The sequence below is a fragment of the Gallus gallus genome, chromosome 2 (genome assembly GCF_016699485.2).
Source record: "Gallus gallus isolate bGalGal1 chromosome 2, bGalGal1.mat.broiler.GRCg7b, whole genome shotgun sequence".
NCBI lineage: Eukaryota > Metazoa > Chordata > Aves > Galliformes > Phasianidae > Gallus > Gallus gallus.
This window is the reverse complement of record NC_052533.1, coordinates 49,613,258-49,632,320: the sequence shown is the minus strand read 5'-3', so window position 1 is coordinate 49,632,320 and position 19,063 is coordinate 49,613,258. Positions and strand designations below refer to the sequence as shown.

Sequence of the window (19,063 nt, the reverse complement as noted above, 5' to 3'; positions counted from 1 at the left end):
TGCAGTATCTTAGGAAAACTTGAGAAGCATTACACTTGCTGTAGAAATGGCTAGAAGGCCAAATCAATAGCCCTTACACACATCATTATGGCTAGTCCTGAAGCACTATACTTAGTCTAGGTTTCTCTTGTGGGTGTCAGTACATCGCATACATGTATAGGTGAACAAATTTGGGTATTCACAGCCACTATTCATGTCAAGGATCAGAGAGGAAGTAACATAAACCTTACCCCCTGAGTTTCTTACTAATTCTTTAAAGCTGCACCAGAGCTGAGAAATGATGGGTTATAGATCCTTGGCTGTTGCTCAGAAAGTGTCCCAGTCATGTGGCAGGCTTAGCAGTACTGGCTGGACTCAGCCTGGTGGGAGGCACAGACCTCTCACTTTGGTATTTTTCATGAAGTTTTTTGAACTAAAACCACCTCAGAATACTTGAATCCCATCTTCCACTACAGTCCGGTCAGCCACACCCGGTATGTCCTCAGAAGGGTAGTTATGAGGATATGATTGCTAAAGAGATTTATTTACTGAGATAACTCCATAAAGACACTGACATTGGCACCTCCCCGACTATGCAAGGAATGGTTGATTTTACTTTTACTGTACATCTGCAAGATATGACTCTGCAGAGCCAACAGTGGAATCACAGAATCACAGAATAACTAAGGCTGGAAAAGACCTCCAAGATCATCAGTCCAATCATCAAACCACCACCATGTCCACTAATAATGTCTCTCAGTGCCACATCTACCCTTTTCTTGAAAACCTCTAGGAACAGTGACTCTACCATCTCCTTGGGCAGCCCATTCCAATGCATTACTCTTTCCAATGCAATTCTCTTTCTGAGAATTTTTTTCCTAATTTCCAAGCTGAACTTCCCCTGGCACAACTTGAGGCCATTCTCTCTCATCCAATCACTGTTAACTGGGTGAAAAAAAGCCAACCCCCACCTTGCTCCAACCTCCCTTCAGGTAGTTGTAGAGAGCAATAGTGTTTCCCTTGAGCCTCCTCTTCTCTAGACTAAACAATCCCAGTTCCCTCAATCACTCCTCATATGACTTGTGCTCCAGAACCTCCATCAGCTTCACTGCACTTTTTTGGACACACTCCATGGCCTAGAAACTGCTCCTCCTGGTCTGTAGCTGGAGGTTACAGGTGAGACCGGAAGTACCCACAATCAGAAGAGATTTAAATTGGAACCAGAGGATGTATGAGAGCTAAGACTCCAGGTTCAGATTTCAAGTTCTTGAGATATATTCACTGAGATCATCCTCTTTCCTTCTTATTTGAACCCTAATTTCTGTAAGCTATTTTCTATTCTTTTTGCTAATTTCTGAATTATTCAGTTCTGAATAAAAGTATTTAGTAGGCAGTTATAGCAACATACAGAATTTGTAATTAGTATGCATATACTAAAGCTTCACCAAAATAGTAAAATGTAACAGAAGCACCTCTGGAACCATTCCTGTCTCTATATTTCAATAATTTGCATACTGAAGGGTCCCAAAGCAGTAACTAGCATGATAGACTGGGCATTAAGTGGTGTCTAAGAAGCCTTTAAGACAATTTACAGGAGAAACTCTAGAAACATTATACTCTACTGTAGGAAAAAGCTCAGGAAGCAAAGATACACTTACTGTGGACTTTTAAGTCTGTTATCTAAGCTATTAAAAAATCAGATTTGATGAAATTTCGTTGCAACGTGGGTTAATGCAGGTTTAACTGGCCATATGGCAAACACAGCTTATTGTAAACCAATTCCCTTAATTGATTCAAAAAGGATTTTTAATTATTAAGCTAATGCAGTTTAATTTCTGTAGCAAATGGCTAAAGCCAGCAGTGTGGATAAAACTTTTGAAGTGGGATCTCAAAATTCAGGGAATAAAGTGAACAGAGATTTTGCTCAATATTACTAGCTGGCTTCTAAGTGCAGTCACACTACCCAACAAAAGAGGCACTGCTCACTTTTCAGATCACCCTGAAAAGTTTATTCACACTCACTGGCAGTCAAAGCTGTTTCTGCAGAACATGAATACTGCATGAAACATATTGTGTGAGAACACCTAAGTGGAAGAAATTCAGACCATTTTTGTGTAGCTCTCTTATTTCTGTACAGGAGTTCTAAGATAGGAAAAGTCCAGTATCAGTTTGAGTGCCATTGCTGTTGATGTGGTCTATTAGAAAACATTCACGTTGGCAGAGTGAGCACCAAGGACTGGTATTAATTCTGGCATTCTGATCTCTGGAGTCCTCTTAACAGAAGTATTTGATCCTTACCAGGACAAGCTTTAGGACTGTGGATTCAAGAGGAACTGTATTCCATCCATCCATCTCTTGCACACACACACACTAGCAGAAGCTCTATTTCTTTTAGGGACCATCAGGATCACCTTCTAATGAGCAGTTAACTTTGCTGCTCTCATAAGTCATCATGAGGTCTGACTGCTGGGAAAATGCTGTTTGTAAAGGTCTATGGAAAAGAATCAAGATAGTTTTCTATGGGTTTTTTTGATATGGGCTTTAAGAACAAAAGATGTTTACTCTTCAGAAAGAAACAAGGTAGGACCATCATTAATTATGCTTTTCTGACTTACCTTTTGTCCTGTTCTAAGCTGCTTGCCTATAAAGATTAATTACTATGAGGTAGAATTTATTTTTCTTTGGTCAGAAGTTCATTTGATTTCCCCCTACAAAGGGAGTATGCACTTTCCTTTCACTAAATCATTAGAGATTTGTGCTCAATGCCTTACCTGCAATGGATTTGGTGAAGTAAGAGGAGATGGAAGGCCATGCCCTGGTGACTGGCTTGGTTTCTGAGGGGAACTGGAGGACTGTGGGACCGAAGGCTGCTGACTCTGGCTCTGGGGCTGTGTTTGGTTCTGCTGTGGAGGTGCTGATGGCTGTGGTTGTGGCTGTGGCTGCTGGGTCTGCTGGGATGGCTGTGGAGTCTGTGTCTGCTGAGTTTGCTGCTGCTGCTGCTGGCTTTGCTGCTGCTGCTGCTGCCCTTGCTGCTGCTGCTGCTGCTGTTGGTGCTGGAGCTGCTGAAGATGCTGAAGCTGTTGAAGCTGAGAGTTCAGGGATGAGGTAGCTGTGAATTGAAGAGAGAGGACAGAGTTATGTAGGTTTCAGCATTACCTATCATGTTAAAGATATCCTGGATTAAGTTCTGGTTCTATTATACTGTGGGACACGCTGCCCACTAAGGTCAACTGGCCTCAGACTTCAGGTTGTGGCAACAAATTAATGAACATGTTCCCATCAATAAATGCTGTGGTTCTGTGCTAAGAGATGGGCTTCTGTGGAGGCAATGAAAGCTAACCTCCAGTGGGGCTACAGTTCTGTACACTGCACAGACCTCCAAGCTGAGTAGCAGTCTTGGCTCAGACAAGGTTGCAGCTGAAGCCAATGGGAACTTTCCCTGTCCAAAGAAGAGTCCAAGGATATCACTGTACATATTGTGGCAAGCGCTCATAACATGAACTGGTGCTGTTACACAGAGCAGGATAAAGTCATAGTCATAAAATAAAGAATGCTCTGTAAAGAGCTTTGTAACATCTGTGTGCAGCAGGTGTCAAAAAATAAAATGTTCAACAGTGAATTTTTCGATACAATACATAGGTAGCAAAGATACTCAATAAAATTCACGTCTCTGAAATTACAGCTGTTGACCCTGGTGACTATTAACTTAAACACACGTGATAGCCCATGCAAAATAAATTGACCTGGAGAAAACATACACTCCATTAATTCCTCCAGCAGAATTCAGAACCAAAGGACCTAAAGTCAAAGGGGGAGCAAGTAAAAGTATAATCTAAGGCATATGAGAACAAAGAAAGGAGGTGTGCATACCAGAAAGTAACTGCATAGCCAAGTATTAACCATACCATGAAGCACCTAGGATGGCAAAGAATACTGTTCGCCAATTCCATCTGTAGGTGTGTACACAGAGGTAGAAGAACTTCTCCAATTCCCATGAGAAAAAATCTGATTAGAACCAGCTCTTTACCTTGTGCAGGCTACTTCCTACACCTGTGGTAGTTTACCTGTCCGGACAAATCATTGATACCAGGAACAAAGTCTTCAAATACAACACATTCCTACTGCTTCCATAGAAAAATGAATGCAATGAGTGATGTAGTTGGTAGTATACGTGGCTCACAGAGAGGAACAAAGGGTCATTTTATATCAAATGTGCACAACTGGGAAGAATGAGACTTCTTTATAGTAAACTAAGATATAGTGATTTTTTTAATTTATTTTTTGTGCTGCAATAGTCCTCAAACCCTTTTCTACTATATGGTACTCTTATAGTCCATGTCTTGGAAAAATGGCTTTGAAAGAATGCCCTACATTGCACATAGTGCATTGAGTTATGTAACAGGGGACAGAAAAAAGCATTCAAGGATGCAGGGGAAGATATCTACAGAAATATGTATTGAATATAGAACATATCTTCCTTCTAGGGTATGCCTTTCACCTAGAATTTGGAAAATATGGCAATTAAAGTAATGCTAAAAGTATCAATCTAACATAACATGAAGTAAGAGAAGATGGAGAAATCACTGTATTTTGATAACATAAAACTGCAAAAACAGGACTGTGTTAAATTTCTGTCAATGATCTTATGATTGAACTTCGAATATACAAAAAGTATCTGTTGATACAATGCTAACAGTAAAAGCATCACTGCCTGGATTTTGTAAAATGGTGACATGCAAGGAGCCCGAAGTATAAAAGAAAAAGTTTATTGAAAAATTAAACCAAATGAAGAAGTGGTTACAATAAACTGTAAGTTTATTCTTTTATATATTTGCATATGCCTCAAAGGAAACAGAAGAGTAATAATAATTAATAGTATTGATGTTTCTCACTGAGGATACCATTTTTTTTTCAGATTTCATTCATTTCAGTATTTCTAAGCAGGGCTATTAGTTGGCTTGCAAGCGAGAAGTTGTGGAGTTTAAAGCATAGACAGGAACATAATGGTCTATATGTTTACCACAGGACAAATACCCATACTTTGTGAAATGTAGTTTTACTAGGTGTAGGAATCTGCTTAAGAAAGAAATTGCTTATATATATAATTGCTTAAACATACTGCTGTGACATGCTGGGATTTACTTGACAGAATGTTTATTCTAACAATAGGCCTTGGTTTCATTAACAAGTTGTGCCCTGGTCAGCTGTTGAACAATTTTCTTAAAAATTAAATCCTCATTGAATTGCCATTCTCGACAAGGTCTGAACTCTGTTTAATGTACATTTTGATCTTCATGTTCTTTCTTCTCGCAACCCATATAACAAGGGACATAATCATAAAAAAGGAGAAAAAATCCACCTCAGCACCCCCTTTTTTATCCAAACCTTTACATGTTCAGGTTCTATTGAACTGCTAATGTAGCTGGTGCCAAACAGCCATTGCCAACGTACTTCTGTGCATTAAAATGTGAGGAGATGCAATCACTCACACACATCCAATGAATTAAGAGGGTATGAAGCTGACTTTGAAAATGTCAAGGTTTTAAATTCTGTGGGCATGTCCAGAACTCACAGATGATGACTCAATGCAGAGATTTTCTTCATTCCTTATCTAGGGGTTTGGATTTGAAAGATTTGAATTTCAAAGATATGAAGCTTTGGGTTCAGTGCTGCTGAATACTTTAATGTTGGCCACTGAAGGAATATCAGTGTTTCTACCATGCACTTTTTGTGCTGGAAGCACACTGTTCTTGCTGGTATGGAAGGTAGTCCCTTGAGGATAATTGTGTTCATGAAGAAAAGTTACTTCATGGAGAAATTTTCATTTCCAGCAACTGGATAAAATTATTCAAATAAATTCTTTTATTTTCACATAATTCCTTTAGAAAGCCTCTTTGAAAACATGCATTAAAGTGGCCTAGTGAGGCATGATTGTTTAACATGCTGTAGCTAAACAAACAGATAGGGAATCGGAAGAACTGTTAGATCAGACCAAGCTTTCCCAGAGCCACATGCTAAGTGCACTGTAAGACGGAACTTAGGGCTCTGGATCCTGCCTTCACTCCAGTGTTCCTACTGCCTGATTGCACTGCCTCTCACAATGTATATACCATCCACTGCAGAGGTTGTGTCACATTATTGTTTGTAATCAAATCCAATCCAGCTCCCAGAGCTTGCTTGCATACCTCATCCATTATAAATCGTATACCTGTCTAGCATTTGTCACTTCTGCAGAGCTTAGAGACTGATGGAATTTCAGGTGGTACAACAGTGCTATGTCTGCATGTATAAAAGATAACATGCACTGCCTACCTACCACTCAGGAATCTTTTTATGATTTACTGGCTAACAGCTGGGTAAAACTTTGACATCTTTAAGTGACAAGTGCACACTTTCTTTCAGAATTGCATTCAAGATTAAAAAAAAAAAAAAAAGGACAAAACCCCCCCCACCAAAAAAAACTAAAAAAAAAAATCCAAAACAAGAAGTCTTTCCTATGGTTAAAAAGTAACATAAAATGTATTACTTTAAAAGGGAGATAATTAACTAAAAATGCATACAAGCCACAAAAAAAAAAAAAAAAAAAAAAAAAAAAGGAAAATCCGAAAATCCACTAAAGCTGCATTACAGTACAACTTTCCTTAACAAAAGTACATACAATCACCAAGGTTGGAAAAGAACCACAGGATCACCCAGTCCAACCATCCACCCATCACCAGTAGTTGTCACTAAACCATGTCCCTCAACACAACATCCAAACATTCCTTGAACACCTCCAGGGTCGGTGACTCCACCACCTCCCTGGGCAGCCCATTCCAGTGCCTGACCACCCTTTCAGAGAAGTAGCATTTCCTAACGTCCAGCCTGAATCTCCCCTGGCACAGTTTGAAGCCATTCCCTCTATTCCTATCACTGGTTACATGAGAGAAGAGGCTGACCCCCAGCTCACTACAACCTCCCTTCAGGTAGTTATAGAGAGCAATAAGGTCTCCCCTGAGCCTCCTCTTCTCCAGACTGAACAATCCCAGCTCCTTCAGCCGCTCCTCATAAGGTCAGTACTCCAGACCCCTCACCAGCTTTGTTGCCCTTCTCTGAACATGTTCCAGGGCCTCAATGTCTTTCTTACAGTGGGGGGCCCAAAACTGGACCCCATACTCGAGGTGTGGACCCACCAGTGCTGAGTACAGGGGGACAATTACTTCCCTGTTCCTGCTGGCAACACTGTTTCTGATACAAGCCAGGATGCCACTGGCCATCTTGGCCACCTGGGCACACTGCTGGCTCACGTTCAGTCTAGCGTCAATCAACACCCCCAGGTCCATTTCCTCTACACAGTCTTCCAGCCACTCTGCCCCAAGCCTGTAGCATTGCCTGGGGTTAATGTGGCCAAAGTGCAGGACCCGGCATTGGGTCTTGTTGAACACTGGCTTCAACCCAGCTATCCAGCCTATCCAGACCGCTCTGTAGGGCCTCACTACCCCCAGGCAGATCAACACTTCCAGCCAGTTTGGTGTCATCTGCAAACTTACTGAGGGTGCACTCAATGCCTTCATCCAGATCATCAATAAAGATACTGAAGATGACGGGCCGCAGCACCAACCCCTGGGGAACACCACTCGTGACCGGTTGCCAGCTGGATTTAACTCCATTCACCACCCCTCTCAGGGCCCGGCCCTCCAGCCTATTCCTTACTCAGCCAAGAGTGTACCTGTCCAAGCCACGGACTGCCAGCTTCTGCAGGAGAATACTGTTGGAGACAGTGTCAAAGGCTTTGCTGAAGTCTAGGTAGACCACATCAACAGCCTTTCCCTCATCCACCAGACACTTTGCATCTATACCAAATATCTGATAAGCTGCTAAGAAGAACTTATGAGGAAACAATGCCATGAGGGGTTTTCAAACTTAAATTTTTACTGTAATTTCTTGGTTTTAATTTCTGCAGGCTTCCCAAAGGGATCATCCTACATCTTATGATCCTACTTTAAGCAGATTATGCTTAACCACGATATCAAAACATTTACATTAGAGTAAGAGATATGAAAGAGATACGAAGTTAAGATGTACAAATGGATGGTCAAGAGTCACTAAAAATAAAATTTTTGATCTCCCAGGTCACATACTTCAATATTTGTCACGGATCTTAGACTACTTTAAGGACTTAGAGAACATTATGGTCCAGAGAGCACCCTCCTTGAGGTCCTTTTCAGAATCTAATATGTGCAATGCTGCTATGCATTTACAATATTTGCACAAAATATGTTCTTTCTGTGATATCTTCTGTTCCTCTGTTTATTATCTACACAGGAAACTATATTGAAGCTAAAACAAACATCTGTCAAGCAGAATGGTGCAATGGGAAAAAGTCAACTCTAATGCAACTGTACTCAAAGCAGCAGTGTCACTTTGTGAAACATTCTGATCCATGACAGGGATAACAATCAAATAATTTGCTTAGTAGGAAACCTGAAAAGGCTCTGCCTTCAAATCCCAATCCTGGTTATATTCACTGAAAGCAGTATTAACTGCCTGCTGCCTCTGGCTAATATACTATTGTATAAGCATGGGAATGGCTCTGGTTATATTTTAAATAAAAAAAATGCATTTTGAAGTTTAATCACATTTCAGAAAAAAGAAAGGAACACAAGTAAGCCCACAAATGTTTACATAATGAAATCAATGTAAAAATTATAACTCTTTTTTCACATCTCATTCATAATATAAACTGAGATTCTAAAGACCTCTGCAATGCTTGGCAGAATATCAAATTAATGCTCAGAGATTCAATTTGTATCTAGAATCTGCTCTTGTGGATAAGCTTCACATAATGTCTGATTTATTTTATTAATGTTTTGTGTTTGTTTTTGTGTACAGAAGAAGAGAGGATAGAAGGAATAAGAAGCAATTTTAGCCTACAAAGAATTGTGTTATTCTATCCTCTATCTTCCTATTTACATAATTGCATAGATGTTCTTCAGTGCCTTGATATAATGCACAATGGACTAAGAAGGAAAAAACATACATTAAAACTTCTCCTATTTGACTCTTGCCATTTCAAGTGCCTAATGCCTTTTCCACTTTCCCACTAATGGGAGAATGGATTTGCATTGCCTCAAACTAAACAGTGTAACTAGCTTAAGAATCTGGGCTTGCGTTTGAACTGACATGGCCTGCTTTTCTTTTCCATCCTGTTGTTTCTCTTCTAATGAGGTATGTGCCTTTCTTTGAAACAGATTTCTGAAGATTGAATGCACATGCTGAACAGCCTAGTGCAAGTCTGTGTCTATATTCTCTCCCTCTTGGGTAATAAGGGGTAGGTTAGCCAAATACCCAATGTGGTTTCTGCATATGCTTGAATGTTCCTTTAAGTGCAAAATATGAGTTGCTCTAAACAATTTAGCATCTTCTTTCTGGGGGAAAAAGAAAAAAAGAGAGTTGGACTTGTGGCTGAAGAGATTAGTAATGGGATACAGAGCATGTTATTTCTGAATCACTGGTTCAAATCTAGTCTAGGTCAATACAAGGAACAAAAGTCATTGCACTTTAACAGTGCTTTTGAGTGTTTTCTAACTTACAGAAGATGTATTAGATATATCAGAGGTATAGAAGATGTATTCGCACACAGATACCCACAGAGAGCCTGCACTGGAAACGGTCTGCCACACAGTCAAGCTAACAAATTGATGGTCTTCCAGTGCCTATTAGGAAGATCATAAAGACTATGGCCTTGGGTGGCATGAATTGACACGTTTATTTGCATTTTCAGCTGAGAGGCTTGAGGATAGAAAGACTAAGGAGACCACAGCATCTTCTCCTTCCTAAAGGTGATTCTTCAGCATTGCAAATGCAGAACCTATATAGGGCTAAGGGGAGAAACTTGCATTGCCAATGCTCTTCTGCACCAATTCTGCAGATAAACAGAGGGCTTTACTCTCTACTCTTCTCATATCCAGCATTCTTCACAAGCACTAAATTCACTTTAAAGAATATAAGCAATAAAAAGGAAGTATTAAGAAGCAAAGCATCATAATTTATCAGGTGTGGTGTCTCCACATTTTGATGAATACTGGAACTTGCCTGAAAAATGGTTCAGTGCATTAAATAAATCTTACTTTTTTTTTTCTCCACCAAACTTTGAAACGTACAATAATCCCCTAAAATCTGAAGAAGAAAAAGATAAGCTTTTATTCTAGGTAGAGACCTTGACTAAGCATCAGGGCAAGAATATTTGGAATACTTCCATTTTGAGATAATCTAGGGGCAATTTTCCTCTAGTTTATGACAATACTATGTGAGTAAAGTTCCCTGAGTGTGCTGTAAAAATTGTGTTAACCTATTTAAAATGCCCAAAGGCAAGAACAAGCTAGAGAAATTAGACTTTAATAAGCCATTTGCTTCCTCAGCTCAAATGGGACCTTGGGCCCCATATTGTACAGATGGCTGAAACATTAACCGGAGTCAGAGTATCATCAAGACACAGGGGACCAATCAGAGAATCATCCTGAGACTTTCATATAAAGATGGACAATTAAAAACTCACCATAGCAATATCTGAGGGTAATGTTAGTGTCTGAATGCCACAGGCATTCAAGTAATATCTCGATATGGAAATCTCCCACTTATTTTATTTTATTTTATTACTATTATTATTTTTGCAAAAACATGGCCCTCAGAGCTCAAAGAGTAGGAGTCTTAGCATTAAGTCCTTATGCCAGATAAAAGCAGTTTTTTACCTACAGGGAGCAGGACTTGTCCAAAATTGCCTACGAACAAAATAGTGTACTGATGGAAACTGAGTACTATGTTATTCCTACAGATTGGATCTCCAGACCCTACTGAACACACAAGAATGTTCCCATAGACCAGAATGAAAGATAACTTCCAATTTCTTGGGGAAAAAATCTGTGGGACTCCTTTGAAAGAAACTAATTGACAGAAAAAAATATAATCTAAAGGCCAGTACAGTTCAATATAAGATTTCACAACCAGAGGTCTGTGACAGGGAACAGATGAATGACAAAAAGAAATTAAGTTTGAAACAACAGTGCTGACTCAGAAAACAATGACCATGACTCATAATGGACATCCAAAGCTTGCTGGGCACTATGTGCACGTACAACCTTTGAGAACAGGAATTGCATTTTCTTCTTTTCTTTTTTCTTGTCTGTTTAAAATGTTTTAACATTGATGGGAACCATACATTCCATGGCACTCAAGCAGATCTGGTGGTTGACATGCCTTAGCCAACAGTGCTTGTAGCAAAAGCACTGCAGTAACATATGGCCCCAGGAAGAGATTGCACAGAATCTTGTCCTGCACTTCAGAGTTCCTAGTGCATTGGTTACCTGCCATTCATGTTGGCAAGCTGTTTTGGGGCTTGAGGGCACCGTCTTGTCAAGTGGAACTTGTTGAAGTGCCTGATGCCTTCAAAGGTTGATTTTGCATTCCTTCTGGTAATAGATCTGCAAGTGCTTGTTCTAAAATTGTTTGTGGCAAATGGCTCTTCCAGCAAAGAAATATTTATCCATGTATAGATGCAGCTCCAATGCTTTGAAGGACAGAAATCATTAGAAGTATCTTCAAAGAGTCTGTAAAGTGAGCCATGTTTCCTTAACTAAAATTGAAGTTACTGTACGTGGAACACACTGAGAGTTTTGTGAATGAGGCTTTTGTTTGCTCGTTTGTGTTGTTTTGTTTTGTGTTTTTAAGCAATGCAATCAAATAGTGAATCAAAGTGTTTGTGGTTTAAAAGGCAGGCCTTGATGCTGAGCTGGTGGAAGTATTCTTACAGTGACAAGGACTATATCACTTTCCTCTGACCTCATCTGAGGGCAACAAGGTGAAAAAAGTGTGGAACAGGACAAAGATCTTGCAAGGGCTACAATGCTCTCAGTCCCTACTGAACTTCCAGGAAGTGAGGGCCACTTCCAACCAGTGGGAACACATGCAGAGTACCATGTTGAGCACGGTACACTTCATCAGTCACTGAAGAATAAAAACTGAGTTAAAAACTTTCTTTAAATGACACCAAGTGTTACTTAATAGTTGTGGTGCAGAAGCAATCTTGGGCATAGATCACGAGGTTGGCAAGGAGGTGCTGTGCCAGGTGCTGTAGCCTCAATATGTGAGCAGAAGATGGAGGTGTTCTTTTTTCAGATAAGGAATAAATGCAATGAGAGACTAAACAACTTATTCCACAAGAGAAACTGTAGAAGAGCTGGGAAGCAAGTTAATTTGGTAATCAGTCACACCACAGGCCATTCCCGAAGGCATGTGCCACTAAATGATGTGCACTATGCCTGCCTACTGTTGGCTCACAGAAGCTCTGTTTCACTGTTCTTAAGAATCTTTCATGATTTTTATTATTTTTCACACATAGATAAGAATGGCTCTATTTACTTGTGTGTCTTTCAAAACATGCCACAAGACAAGTAGCTGTTTTCTTTTTGTAAGCTTTGAACTAAGTACAGCAATCTACTTATATCTCTCCTACTCTATTTATATTACTTGCAGGAAGACTAAAAACAAATTTAGGCAGTAGGTGACCAGTGGTTCTGGACTCTGCTTCTGGTTGTCTGCTACAGATGGCCTGATTGCTCATTTTTACTTTGCAGTAAAATTAGAGAAGCTAAACACCAGATTTCCCTCCAGCCCCCATGGCTCATCAGCCAAACATGCTGCAGCTTCAGGTGTTGATCCTGACTCTGCTGAGCTTGGCATCTGTCACCTCCTCAAAGCAACAGCAAATTAGCTGCTCTCTGAGTGCTCATGTGGTTCCCCCTACCTAAATCTCCTGCTCCCCATTGAAAGAAACAACTCAGTTATTCACATAGATCAACTTTTCGTTGGTAGAAAATTGGGATGGGAGAATTAGGGGGAAGATTTTATGGTCCTTCTTCATTCACTGGCCATGAAAACAGTGACACTTTTGTCTTAGGATGAAGCTCCACCCACACCCATAGCTGAGCAGGAAGGCTGGAGAGTCCAGCAAACAGCTGCATTGTTCTGCCACTCACTACATGATGTACTTCAACACTTTCTAAAGCACATCAGGAACCCAGATGTTATTGGATATTTCAGACATTCTTGTACACTGCAGAAAAGTGAATAGCAGGCCTTTGAATGGCTTGATCTTTACTTAATAAACTGCATTTTACAAGTCAATTGTTTTTAATTCAAAAAGGATATGCAACAATTAACAAAAGAACTTTCACTTAAATAGTGCATTTACTTACCTGTATACCAGAAAGGAAACAAAAAACAAAGGTTTTTGGACAATTGACCAAAAATCTGCTCAAAAATCATTCAGTTTGTGTCCACATACTCAGTGAGAACACTATTCTCTTGCCTTTTTAAAGCACTAAGTAGTAACTCATTAGCCCTATCAATGGAAATACTTGCTTTTCGAGTCCACAAAATGGAAGAAAAGTGGAATTTGGTTCTCAATCAGTAATTATAAAGAAATCTCATAGGAAGCTAAACTTAGTCTTCACAAGGCACTATTTGCCTTAGCTTTAATATTTAGGGTAATGGAACATCATTTTAAACAAGGGTGTAGGTGCCATCAGCTGCATATATTTACCTGAATGATACTACAAAGCATCCTACCCATTGTTTGCCATCTCTAAGTTCCTCATTCTTTTAAATATATTTAACAAGATGTTAATGCAAATAAAAAATAATGCTTACTAACGCACAAAGACAGTGGTAAACATTGAGTACGGTTGCTGTTAATGTTATTGTTTTTAGAATTACTGTAAAATTCTGCAGAACTTTCTCTGAAGGTATAGAAAATTTAACAGAGGATGCATCTCAACAGGTGTTTTTAATTCTTCTAGAAAGAATTAATATCATTGGCAGTGATATAACTAGATTATGTGAATTTTCCACAGAGCAATTACCATTTTCTCTTAAATTTTTCTGTTATATACAACCTTTTCACAAAGTAATGCAAAACATTAACTTTTAACTGTAGAAAACTGAGAAAATGTGGATAATGTACATATTAGTCATCATGTGAAATTTGTCACTAGTGTGTAGTCACAGATAATGATATTTGGCCAAGGGGGAGAGAGAGGGGAGAGAATTTACTGTTCTGGAGTCTCTTTCCTCCTGAAATTGGTTGATTTTTCATCCTCCTAAGGAAGCCCACCGAGAAGTAAAAATGAAAAACACTATATGAATGCTGGGCAAACACTGTTACTAGTTTCACTATGCTAACTTTGATGTCAATTAAATGGAGGTGAGTTTGTTCCAAAATAATGTATTTAAATGATAAGCCTGGACCATTCAACAGTACAAAATAAAGAAACACATGTCAGTGCTGACTCAAGATCAAAATTTTTGCTCAAATTGAATTCTGATTAAAAAGGTTAATGGAATAAACACTTCTTAAATGGGACCAACTATCTATCATGGCAAACCTAAGAACAAAATTCGGCACAGTGAGTACACACGGAAATCTGAAACCATTACTTTACGTCTGTTTTGCCAAGTTTTAACTAAGTAGATGCAAAAACTGTTCCTTTCATTTTCAGTGCCAGGTATTTTGTCTTTACTCTGTTGATTTTAATAGCTCGTTCAGAAGCTTGGAAATAAATGTTTCTTCAATCATCAATTTAAAACTTTTCCATTTGCCAACTGCCAACGCTTTTTCTACTGTGTGTTTTCAGTGAAGCTGAAATTAGTATGGTTTGCTTTGATTTTCCATCCGAGCACCAGGGAGCATGGGGCAAGCTATGCTTTCATCTCCATCCTTGAGACAGAGCCAGGTCCAGCATCATGTGATCCCCAAAACACTCTTTTCTCCCCTACTCTCCCACAGTCTTTAAAATAAGGCTTTTTGGGGGCTTATGTTTATCTAAAAACTACCTGGAAATACCAGCTCTATGGGGGGCCTTCAATATTCTGCAGGGGAAGGCAGTTCCTATGCCTTCCATGTCCAGTAGCTCAACTGCTGTTCTTACTGTACAGAGACCTCACTTTGAGTGAATATGGCCCCAACAGTCTCTTTTTCCTACAATCTGTAAACATTTACTTCTTTATAGCTTATGGAATAATGATGGCAGTCCAGAAATCTTAGCCTTTGACCAGGGAACTGAAGAAACAACCATTTTTGCTAAACATTATGTTCAGAAAGCCTTATTTATGTGACAGTGAACAAAAAGAGCATTGTAAATACCTGCCTTTTTTCTTTCAAGAATATTTAGGGAATTCTTTTTTTTTTTTTTTTTTTTCCCAATAGCTACTCAGTCATTAGAACTGATGAGAATTACATGAGAAAAAAACCAAAACAGGTATGAAGGTGAGACTCGTATGAGAAGGCAAATCTTCTTTAAGTAATCCTCCAGTACAACACACTTCACTGTCAGGTTTGCAGCATACACTACTGTCCATTTTATTTACTTGGATTTTGGAACACATGGATTTCCAATTCATAAAGAGGCTAAATACCAGGAAAATACTTGCTTTAGTGTTTTGCACTTGGAAATAAAGAGGGGAAAACCAAGAGCATAAGACCTGTTATGTCTGTAAATCATGGACCATGGACCAGTACAGACAAGATCAGAAGTTATTTCCATCTCAACTTTTTAAAGCAGAAGTGTTCTTAAATAAATTAACTCTAATACCCCTTAATCAGCCTGCACAGTGAAATAATCTCTAACTTTTTACGATCATATTGCTACAAGCATTGCTGATTTAACTTATGTTGCAATGATTTCAAGATTTGATCACAGTATACCCACAAAACAGATAAGCCTTTAGATCCATGCACGATTGTCTCAGTTCCTTCAGATGTATCTGAAGGTGGCCTTTTTCACAGATACTGGCTGGTTTCTACTGTCTGGATCTGCCTTGCAGACCCACATCTCACTCAGCTGAGAGGACTTGGTTTGTCCCCTGCCATGAGAACAATCAAAAGAAATAGTCCTGGAGGGATCATGGAGAAAATATGCCTTATGCCAGCATGGTAATGAATACACAGCCCATGCCACAAAACAGCTCTCTCTGCAATGAGATGCAGAAGATTGCCTTTGGCTTACGTACTGATTTGAAACTTTAATCTCCCTACAGAAAACTTTAATCAGAAACCATTTTCATAATTTGTAAACACTGCCAACTGTTTGATTTCAGGCAGTTCAAATGATAAAGCCTTCTGCTAAAAAATGAAATAAATAACAATCAAATAATCAGACAAATAAAGTAGTTATAAATAATTAAATATGCTGTACTGACAAATACTATTCCCACCTGGATGCTGTGCTTTTCCTGTGATTTTCCTAATTGGAAAAAAAACATCATCCTGCATATGAAAACAAGTCACATCAGAAACAGAGGTAGGACTGATTTTATTACAGATGAAGAACAGAATGTGGGAATCTACTTCCTATTCCTGAACCTGTCGTGCCTGTGTAACACTGGACATGGCAGTTAATCACTCTGCCTCACTTTCTCATTCAGTAAAAGAAAAGGATGGACAAAAACTTTCACTTTCCTCACCGCAAGAAGCTAAATTAGTGAAGTACAGCAATGTGTGCTAAGATCCCCACAATGAAGGGGTCAAAGATACATAAAGTTTTATTTCCACATGGAAAAGATTGGTACAGAGACAGGTAGCACAACCTCCTACATTGTACTAATGAGATACAGGTGGTTTGAAATCACCCATTTATTTCCTTTCCCCTACTTTTTGATAATGTCTGAGTAATGCTTTTATTTCCAGCAGCTCATAAGACTTTTTGAGATCTCCAGTAATAAGGATGTCTTTTAAGACAAACTCTCAGCACAGACACATTTTAAGGCGCTTGTCTCACACCAGGTTTAAAGGATTCCTCAGAATGAAAAGCAGTCCCAGACTATCTGGAAGACTGGTACTTATGGTCATTGCACACCACTCTGAACACCTCTATCATCACGAGTCATGCTGATAGAGTCAACTAAACCAAACTAGCTAATGATAATAACAATAAAAAAATCAATGAGAAAATTTCACCAACAACACAACACAGGTAATAAAGTGATTCCTCCAATGCAGTAAGCAAGGCTAAAGAAAGAGGAAGATGATAAAAGAAAATGAAGAAAGGATAACAAATTCAAGGGCAATAACTGTAGGCCCCCACCATGCTTGTTATGTGAATAGGCTGCAGGTAACCACATCCTGCCACTGTGATGGTTCATAAATTCTGTCACCTTGCTAAAGAGTTTGAAGCCTACTGACCTCACTTCCTCTGTAAATACAACTGCACTGCTCTGTACCTAGGCTTTCATTTCACTTACGAAATTTGAACCATTGTGTGAGCCTCTTTCCTCCCTGCACCAGTGACTATTACCTCCCAAATTACAGACAAATACATAGCAAATGGAATTTCCTCTCCCTCTTCTGTTCAACAGCCCTCTCTTTCCCTTTTCCTAACCCCTTGCAAAATAATTATCAGGCCCTCAGGAGTAGCAATGCAAAAGAGTGTTCATTTTTCTTTCTGAGTATGTTAGAATTAATAACTGCAATAAGCCAAGAACTGACTAGATTTTATGATGTTCCTGGGTAGGTGAGACACCTATACATTCATGAAAAACCATACACTATAAAGCTTGTGCAGGCAACATTCAGTCATGAAGATAACATTCAGTCATGTTATCTATGGAAACCATATAGAGTGGGTCAGAGGGCAGAGGAGACAGCAGTCAGGCAAGGTGTTGTGGAGATACTCCCAAGCACAAAGCCTACATGGACTTTATCCTCAGCAGCTCTCTGTATTTCTTCTCAAAATAGGAGAAAACAGTAACTCCCTTTAGCTTGTATTTCTGAAGAGCAAAATATTCAAAGGCAGACTAGACCAGACCTGGGTGGGCCAGGCCATAAGCTGGGCCGTGAATACCTAAGAGAAAGGCCATAAGCTGGGCCATGGATGCCTAAGAGAAAGGAGTTGTCCCACTAGTTTTTGTACTTTGTCTTCCCAATCTAAAAAGGCACAAGATCAATCAAGATGAATCATTCCTTCCTTATATATGACAGGGCAAAAATACGTTAGTGGTAAAAAAAACCCGATACAGTAAGTTTGTTTATCAGTTGCTACCGCTTTGAGTGTTCACTCAGGTAAGTGTGTACCAAAGATGTACCTTTTTTACAGTATGCAACTTCAAGTAATGATCAACCACTATTTCCTACTACTACTATTTCCTATCATCCTACTATGAGGATGGCTAGCCTTAGTTTTAGTATCACAAGGCAAAAACACTGCAAATTTAAATACATGAATTACTATGGTCAAGGAGGACAGCTTGACAAACCCCTTTCTGAATTTCAGAGTAATGAGAGCTGGGTCAGTTCATTGAACTTTGAAACTAAAAGGAAAATGTGTCCTTGGACTTTTTACTTTTAGAGTTTTTTGTCTTGTGGATCTGATTTTCAGTTCTCTTAACAATTGCACTACTAGCTGTGATTGGTACTTGCTTTGCCACCCTTAACAGTTAATGCAGAAGATGTCTGCTGTCTAGACTTACTGTTCTTTCTAATAATGAGGGTATGCAACTCCTTAATAGTGTATATAGCAATTGAACTTGTAATAAAAGTAAAAACACAATCAAAATACCATGAAAACTCTGAAAATCCTGGCTATGTCAATCCTGCATAGGATTGTATTTCACCTTTACTGTGTTGGCTTTTGCATTAACCAAAGGTAGCCTATATTGAAAAATGCCATTCTTTTTAATGTTACATCTGAGGGCAGTAGGGACCCACTGTGAGTTTTTGGCCAGCCTCAAGCTGTTTTTTTCTAAGCAGTCAATACGTCACCCTTCAAAATGAAGGGTGCTCTTTGGTCTCTACCACCATGTGTCCCCCGAGCTCTGCGCACCACCAGCAGCTGCTCTGCACAGCTCCTTGCTTTAGGGATATAGCACTTAGCAGGAGGATGCCAGGCTGCTGTTTATTTATGTGACCTTCCGAAGCCTCAAATATAGGGCAGGCATTTATGAATAGCATGTATAAACTGTTTTATTTCTATTTTTCCTTTAACCCCACCCTGGCCTGATTGTCTGTTCCCTCTGCCTTTTTTCTCTCTTTCTCTCCTTTTTAAAGACCACCTTC

At 39.3% G+C, this 19,063-nt stretch overlaps 1 protein-coding gene across 4 annotated transcripts in view; it reads right to left on the bottom strand.

Moving 5' to 3' along the window:
- POU6F2 (POU class 6 homeobox 2) overlaps positions 1 to 19,063 on the bottom strand; it is a 315,974-nt gene that overhangs the window by 102,811 nt on the left and 194,100 nt on the right. For all 4 annotated transcript variants that reach the window (XM_418861.8, XM_040689262.2, XM_040689265.2 and 1 more), the window contains one exon: positions 2,751 to 3,088. In XM_418861.8, the coding sequence (XP_418861.3) occupies positions 2,751 to 3,088 (338 nt within the window). The remainder of the gene's footprint in view (positions 1 to 2,750; positions 3,089 to 19,063) is intronic.